This window comes from Chiloscyllium plagiosum, unplaced genomic scaffold (genome assembly GCF_037043375.1).
Source record: "Chiloscyllium plagiosum isolate Xiang-an unplaced genomic scaffold, Cpla_swu_hap1 HiC_scaffold_29, whole genome shotgun sequence".
Classification (NCBI taxonomy): domain Eukaryota; kingdom Metazoa; phylum Chordata; class Chondrichthyes; order Orectolobiformes; family Hemiscylliidae; genus Chiloscyllium; species Chiloscyllium plagiosum.
In genome coordinates this window covers 21,597,351-21,605,126 of record NW_028270167.1, presented here as the reverse complement: position 1 = coordinate 21,605,126, position 7,776 = coordinate 21,597,351, and the positions used below count along the sequence as shown (strand labels likewise).

The following is a 7,776-nucleotide window of genomic DNA, read 5'->3' as shown; positions in this document are numbered from 1 at the left end:
CCCTAGGATGTAGACCATCAGGTCCCGGGGACTTATCAACCTTCAGACCTAACAGTCTCTCCAACACCAATCCCTGGCAAATATAAATTCCCTTAAGTTCAGGTCCTTCAGCCACTGTTACCTCAGGGAGATTGCTTGTGTCATCCCCAGTGAACATAGATCTGAAGTAACAATTCAATTCTTCTGCCATTTCTTTGTTCCCCGTAATATATTCCCTGTTTCTGTCTTCAAAAAGGGCCCAATTTTAGTTTTAGCCATTTTTTTTCCCTTTCACATACCTAAAAAAGCTTTTACTATCCTCCTTTATATTTTTGGCCAGTTTACTTTCGTATCTCATTTTTTCTCTGCGTATTTCCTTCTTAGTAATCCTCTGTTGTTCTTTAAAAGCTTCTCAGTCCTCCATTTTCCCACTTATCTTTGCTATGTTATACTTTTTCTCTTTTAACTTTATATGTTCCTTAACTTCCCTCATCAGCCACGGCCACCCATGCCTCCTCCTAGGATCTTTCTTCCTTTTTGGAATGAACTGATCCTGCATCTTCTGCATTATACACAGAAATACCCGCCATTGTTCCTCCCCTGTCATCCCTGCTACGGTATTGCACCATTGAACTTTGGCCAGCTCCTTCCTCATAGTTCCATAGTTCCCTTTATTCAACAGAAATATTGTCACTTCCGATTGTACCCTCTCCCTCTCAAATTGCAGATTGAAGCTTATTGTATTATGGTCACTACTTCCCAATGGCTCCTTCACTTCGAGGTCCCTGATCAATTCTGGTTCGTTGCACAATACCAGATCCAGAATTGCCTTCTCTCTGATAGGCTACAGCACCAGCTGTTCTAAGAATCCATCTCGGAGGCACTCCACAAAGTCTCTTTCTTGAGGTCCAATACCATCCTGATTCTCCCAGTCTACCTGTATGTTGAAATCCCCCATAACAACTGTAGTAACATCTTTGCGACATCTGCAGTAACATCTGCATCCAGGGACTGATTCCATCCCACACTCAGTGTCAGAATTGTGCTATTTGGAGCAACTTTTCCTTTTTCCAACTCGATCTATTCATGTCAGAAGCAAAAAATCCAGTGTGTTTTGTTCGAGTAGAGAGCTGAGTGTCATTTATCTCACACTGTCATTCCACAACAAATCATTTGATGAAATTCTAAGGCAATTTCTCAAAACCTGCCTCATTACCTACGCTCCCTATGGCACTGTGCTGTCCAATTCTTCCAAACGCCACAAGCAGAAATGCTGGCTATTGGATCTCCTGGGATTCCTGGCACTGGTGCCATCTTTCAGACTGCCAGTGTTCCACCCAGTCCAATGCTGGCAGTCTGAATCTACCTTGCACTGTTCCTATTAATTGCCCCAGAAATATTGGGCAAAGGTCCTGATGGACAGAGGAGAGCGAGCAGCTACACAATGTGAAACATGCAGAAGAAGTTGGTGTCTCACATCCAAGAGAGAGGGTCAGAGGATCAAGAGGTGAGCTGGACTCACCAGGTTACTGCTCTGAGTTTAATGCTTCAGAATTGTCGCTCTGATAGCTAGCCTTTGGAGAATGGGTTGATGTAATAACAAGGACATTTTTACATGCAAATAAGCCTCTTATTGTTCATGTGAATCCCATCTTGCTGGTTAACACTTGAGACGTTTTGCTCTCTATATCAGACACTCCTTACGGCTGATCCCACATGATTCTTCCAACTTAATTCAATGGCTGGGAAAATTCAAGATAATATTACAGCATCTGTTGATACTTTACAAATAAACTGTAAATATTCCTATTACCTGACACATTGAAGGAGCCTCCCGGTACTCACTAAGGAAAATGGCACAACTCATCATTTTAGCGAATGTGAGGACTGCAGATGTTGGAGATTCGAGTCAAGATTAGAGTGTTGCTGGAAATGCACAACAGGTCAGGCAGCATCCGAGGAGCAGGGAAATCTATGTTTCCGGCAGCCCTTTCCTGATGAAGGGCTCCTGCCTGAAACATCAATTTTCTTGCCCCTCGGATGCTGCCTGATCTGCTGTGCATTTCCAGCACCACTCAATTCATCATTTTGCCTGTCATGATGACTCTTTAGTGAAGTTGTTAAATTCGTTGTATTTCCCCATCTGGCCAAGTAGATCACAGTAGGGCTCCTGACAGATGTAAACTCAACTGCAGATGTTATCAATTAAATAGCTTACACAATAAAGTCTGCAGAATGCTGTCAAGCAAAGCTGGAAGGAAAGATTATTGTCAACACTAAATTTTGGTGGTGCCAATAAACTTGAAAATAAAATAGTGAAAGAGACAAAGCAAAGACAATTAGATTAGGTTATGACTTGGAGATGCCGGTGTTGGACTGGGGTGTACAAAATTAAAAATCACACAACACCAGGTTATAGTCCAACAGGTTTAATTGGAAGCACACTAGCTTTCGGAACATCACTCCTTCATCAGGTGATAGTGGAGGGCTCAATCCTAACACACAATTATTGAAAGAAATGAAACTATCATGGTATTCAAACAGATGACAGACTTAACAGACAATCAATTTTTCAATATATAATTTCAGTTAAATCACACTGTAAATTTTTTGCTATAAATTCTGTGTGTTAGGATTGAGCCCTCCACTATTGCCTGATGAAGGAGCGACGCTCCGAAAGCTAGTGTGCTTCCAATTGGACTATAACCTGGTATTGTGTGATTTTTAGATTATGTCAGATTACCTACATACAGTGTGGAAACTGGGCATTTGGCCCAACAAGTCCACACCAACTCACTGAAGAGTAACCCACCCAGAAATATTCCCCTACCCTATATTTACCCTGACTAATGCTCCTAACACTATGGGCAATTTATCATGGCCATTTCACCTAACCTGCGCATCTTTGGATTGTGGGAGGAAACCCATGCAGTCAAGGGGAGAATGTGCAAACTCCACACAGACAGTCACCTGGGACAGGAATTGAACCCGGGTGCCTGGTGCTGCAAGGCAACAGTGCTAACCACTGAGCCATCGTGCTGCCTCTTTTGTATACTTGGGGGTCTTGGCAGTTTATTGAAAGTGGAGATGAATCAGCATGTTTCTTCATGTTGACACTTTTCTCAGTCGCATTTTTCTGAAACTATCCAAAACGGCAGATGCAAATGGTATTCAATGGAAATTAACCAAAGACATTTATGCCCTGAATTATACTCCCTGGCATTTTAATTTTCATCAAAATTTATTTAGGTAAAAGTAAGACATCACAAAATAGACTCTGCAATGTTTTATTGTCATCACAGTGGAAAAGCACATGAGATCAGGTGATGATTACTTATGGGCTGGTACTGTATTTGTGAAATGTTTTGTTGATAAGATTACTGTAGCTTTTAAAATTGAGAGACAGGATTTTTCTGCCAATTGGTTTATTCTATTAAACAGTCTAGATCAGGAATGACTTCAGTCTGAATTTTCTTAGAAGAGAACTCACAATGTTGGAACCAAAAATGGGTCTTGAGTCTGTGCAGATGAATAGTGCGACCTTCCTGATGGTAATCTCCTGATTGGCTGCCACTGGGTCCATTGTCCAATAAAGTGCTGCTAGTTGTCTATCTATGCTGCTGGGCAAATCAGAGAAACAGAAGGTCTTGGCCTTGGTGACATCACTGAGAGAAATGATCATCGCTGAGGCTGCTAGGGGAATGAGAAGATGACTCCATTTTGAGATGGTGTGAGAAACAGAACTCACTCACAGATCAGCCTGAGACAAAGCCTTGGAAACAAGAACAAATTAATACAGCCTTGCAAGTACTGGACGTTTCTGCAATCAATCAGAAATGCGCACGAAAACAGAGCATGTAAGCAACTTTATTCATTTACAAGTTGCGGAATCACACCTCCCTTTTCCCATCCTATCATAAGCCGATTACCTCACTTGTTTTTTTCTCTCTAGTTATTTTCTTATCTGGCCATCCTGCTTGTCCTTGTATGTCTGCATTCTTTGTTCCTTGTTTGTTACAGCTTGTTCTTTTATTCAGTTTCTCTTATCATACTTTAAGCTTTATTGTGAAATGCCCCTGCTGCTTCTTTTTGTGGTCAGCTACAACCCTTCAGAGTTATTTCCGAGCTTAAAACTATTTTCTTTAAAAGACCCTCTATATTCATTAAAGTCTTAGCCTTAAGTAAGCTACATGCTACATGCTACAAGAATTCCGCGACCGTTTGTATAATGTCCCACCCCGCAACACCCCTCCCCCACCTGCAGAAACTACATTTCTAATCTCTCACAATGGGAAGCAAGAAAATACTTTATCTGTTAGCAACAGGCCTGCTGGTGGCACCACTCTGACAAATATTCCCAAAATACCAGGTATTTACTGACCCCAGTCACATCTTCCTCTGTTTTACCTGGAAACCAGCAAAATATTCAGATACAGGGAGTAACTGAAAATTCTTGCAGCCCCCATTATTCTGGGTTGGATATGTATGTAATGCAATGTGGAATTCTGTAAGTAAAGACAAAAGAATGTACAGATTGTCTTGAGTGTTATGGATTTCTGAACAACATGGCTCAATGTCTGAAAATCAGCACCTCCAGCAACACAGCATTCTCTCAATATTGCACTGAATTGTGAGCCTGGACTTTTGCTGAGATGCCTGCTCTGAATTTCTAAATGCAAAATGTTCAAGTCAGAGGCAAGAAATGCAGCCACAGTTGACAACTCATCTCAGCTGAAGGTTGGATTTACAACCTTTATGTTTCAGAAGGATGAATGCAACAAAAAGAACTAAATTACATCAATTAAAATAAAATGGGACTTTGATTTGGTTTAATAATATGTTTTGTTTTGTTTCTTTAGTCAGTGTTGAACAGGATAGATCTGCAGCTGTCACAATGACAATACTGAACTAAACATTCTTAAGCTTGCGAGCAACCAGGAAAAAAAACTGATTCCAAGTCTGTAACATTGGTTAACAACTTGGGATTGGCAAAAGTTTCCAACTGCTCTGTCTCATATCTGGCCTCCTTAAAAACATTTTCAAAATTGAACTGATCAAATTTTACACATGGAAACCTATGCTCACCAACCATGCAAATTTGGCAGAGGAAACCATGATCCAATTATGCTTTATATAATACAGCCAGGTGTGGCAATGCATGAGTCAATTATATGTCACCCTATATTCTCAGTCTGTACCGTTAACACTGAAGGGAATGTATGAGGGAGAATGAATAGAGAGATAATGTGTTATTCGGGACCAGGGCTTCAAAGGCAAATGAACAAGCAGAAAAGAATAATAACATTATGGTGATTGGAAGGCCAAAGATAGACATTTGGGGTTTTGAAATGTGGAAGTAAGTGATTTGGGAGAGAAACCTTTCAAGAGGCTGTCGTAAAGGAATTAGGATTAGTCATCAACAAGAGTGAATATAATCGTAAACCCCAGATATTTGATGGTATTGCCATAACTGAATCCCCCACTGTCAACATCCTGGGGACTGTCCTTGACCAGTGACATAACAGCACAATCCATTTGTGACAACAAAAGCAGGTCAGAGACTGGGAACTCTGCAGTGTGTGTAAGCTTTTATTCCCATTTTTCTTTGTCAATTGGGTTATTCTGGATATCAATAATCCAAAGTAATTCTCAAAAAACAGAATATACCCAGTCCTCTTTATTAAAGCAAAGTACGCTACAAGAAGTACGACAAAAAATCTTATCCATACAATGATTACAATCACAAGTATGCTCTCTTGTCCAATGGAGAAAGTGAGGGCTGCAGATGCTGGAGATCAGAGCTGAAAATGTGTTGCTGGAAAAGCGCAGCAGGTCAGGCAGCATGCAAGGAACAGGAGAATCGACGGTTCGGGCACAAGCCCTTCTTCAGGAATGAGGAATGTGTGTCCAGCAGGCTAAGATAAAAGGTAGGGAGGAGGGACTTGGGGGAGGGGCGTTGGAAATGCGATAGGTGGAGGGAGGTCAAGATGAGGGTGATAGGCTGGAGTGGGGTGGGGGCGGAGAAGTCAGGAAGAAGATTGCAGGTTAGGAAGGCGGTGCTGAGTTGAGGGATTTGACTGAGACAAGGTGGGGGGAGGGGAAATGAGGAAACTGGAGAAATCTGAGTTCATCCCTTGTGGTTGGAGGGTTCCCAGGCAGAAGATGAGGCGCTCTTCCTCCAACCGTCGTGTTGCCATGGTCTGGTGATGGAGGAGTCCAAGGACCTGCATGTCCTTGGTGGAGTGGGAGGGGGAGTTAAAGTGTTGGGCTACGGGGTGGTTGGGTTGGTTGGTTGGGCTATGGGGTGGTTGGGTTGGTTGTCTCTTGTCCAATGATCTGGCCAGAACAAGTGATCTTTCTGGCCTGTCTCAACTCTTGTAGTTGATGAGATGAATTCTGTTCCCGAGCTATCTAATTATCGTGCGAGGCAAGCTTTTTTTAAACTCTCTTTCTGTATAAAGAAGGTGTACATCCAAATGGTAACATTGTCCGGTCTCCAGCACATGTTGGGTTTGAATTCTGGCAGACATCACAAACATAGTAAGTTTTCCACATCGGTTTGATCAGTTAACTCGTTAGGACTTGCTTGTGTCTCTTTGGAACGAGTCTTATCTCTTGCTTTTAATGAAGTTTGATATCAGCTTTAGCTTGGTCTTGCTTTATGCCATTCAATCAACTGTATGATATTTACACAGCACAATTCTATGACAAACACCAAGTCAGTAGTCCATATTATCATATCTGATTCATTGCGCCCCTTTTTAAATGCAACTTCAAATTTTCCAAGTTACTATCACAATTCAGTCCATACACACTGCTTCAGCAAACGCAGAAACACTAAAACCAATGAACTTTCTGATCAATAGGTCATCGCCAGGCTTCGTATGTTTTCTCCTTCTTTCCTTCAATTTAATTTAACTCCATTTCAGCAAACCCAGCAAAATTCAGGTTAATATCTACATGAGTAACTCTCCTTCTGACTCATTAAAATCTGTCTACTGGGTACAAGGCAAGAGTTTAATGGAATACTCTCCATGCCTGATGAGTGCAGCTCCAACAACATTCAAAAAGATCGACACCATCCATGACACAAAAGCCTACTTTATTGGCACCTCATCCCCACTTTAAGAATACATTCCCTGCACCCACTGATGAACAGTGATTAGCAGTGTGTACCAACGACATGATGTGCTGTAGCAACATTCCTTCCCCAGTAGTTTCTGAACCCAGGACCTCTACCAGCTGGAAGGATAAGAGCAGCAAATGCATTGGGACATTATCACCTCCAAGTTTCTCCCAAGTCTGCTTTTCATTATTTATATAAATGATTTGGATATGAACATAGGAGGTATGGTTAATAAATTTGCAGATGACACCAAATTGGAGGTTCAGTGGACGGTGAAGAAGATTACTTCAGAGTACAACAGGATCTTGATCAGATGGGCCAATGAACCAAGGAGTGGCAGATGGAGTTTAATTTAAATAAATATGAGGTGCTGCATTTTGGAAAGGCAAATCAGGGCAGGACTTATACACTTAATGGTAAGGTCCTGGGGAGTGTTGTTGAACAAAGAGACCTTGGTCGGCAGGTTCATAGTGCCTTGAAAGTGGAGTCACAGGTAGATAGGATAGTGAAGAAGGCATTTGGTATGCTTGCCTTAATTGGTCAGTGCATTGAGTACAGGAGTTGGGAGCTCATGTTACAGCTGTACAGGACATTAGTTAGGCCAATTATGGAATACTGTGTTCAATTCTGGTCTCTCTGCTATGTGAAGGTAGTTGTGAAACTTGAAAGGA

General features: G+C 41.7%; 1 protein-coding gene and 1 long non-coding RNA gene across 10 annotated transcripts in view; one reads left to right on the top strand and one right to left on the bottom strand.

The window, feature by feature from the left end:
• Positions 1-3,613: 3,613 nt before the first annotated feature.
• Positions 3,614-7,776, bottom strand: part of LOC148142266 (indolethylamine N-methyltransferase-like) — a 101,306-nt gene continuing 97,143 nt past the window's right edge. For 6 of the 9 annotated variants that reach the window (XR_015751987.1, XR_015751985.1, XR_015751986.1 and 3 more), the window contains 2 exons: positions 4,387-4,484; positions 3,615-3,751 (listed from right to left, as the gene is read on the bottom strand). Coding sequence is in view for 5 of the 9 variants with exons in the window: in XM_087976409.1 (XP_087832535.1) it covers positions 3,728-3,751; positions 4,387-4,484 (122 nt within the window). In the remaining 4 variants the exon portion in view is untranslated. Of the gene's footprint in view, positions 3,752-4,386; positions 4,485-7,776 lie in introns of all 9 variants that reach the window. The other 3 variants (XR_015751988.1, XM_087976407.1, XM_087976408.1) reach the window with 1 other exon arrangement.
• LOC148142265 (uncharacterized) overlaps positions 3,723-7,776 on the top strand; it is a 164,588-nt gene continuing 160,534 nt past the window's right edge. The window contains exon 1 of the long non-coding RNA XR_015751992.1: positions 3,723-3,836. This is a non-coding gene — a long non-coding RNA (uncharacterized LOC148142265). The remainder of the gene's footprint in view (positions 3,837-7,776) is intronic.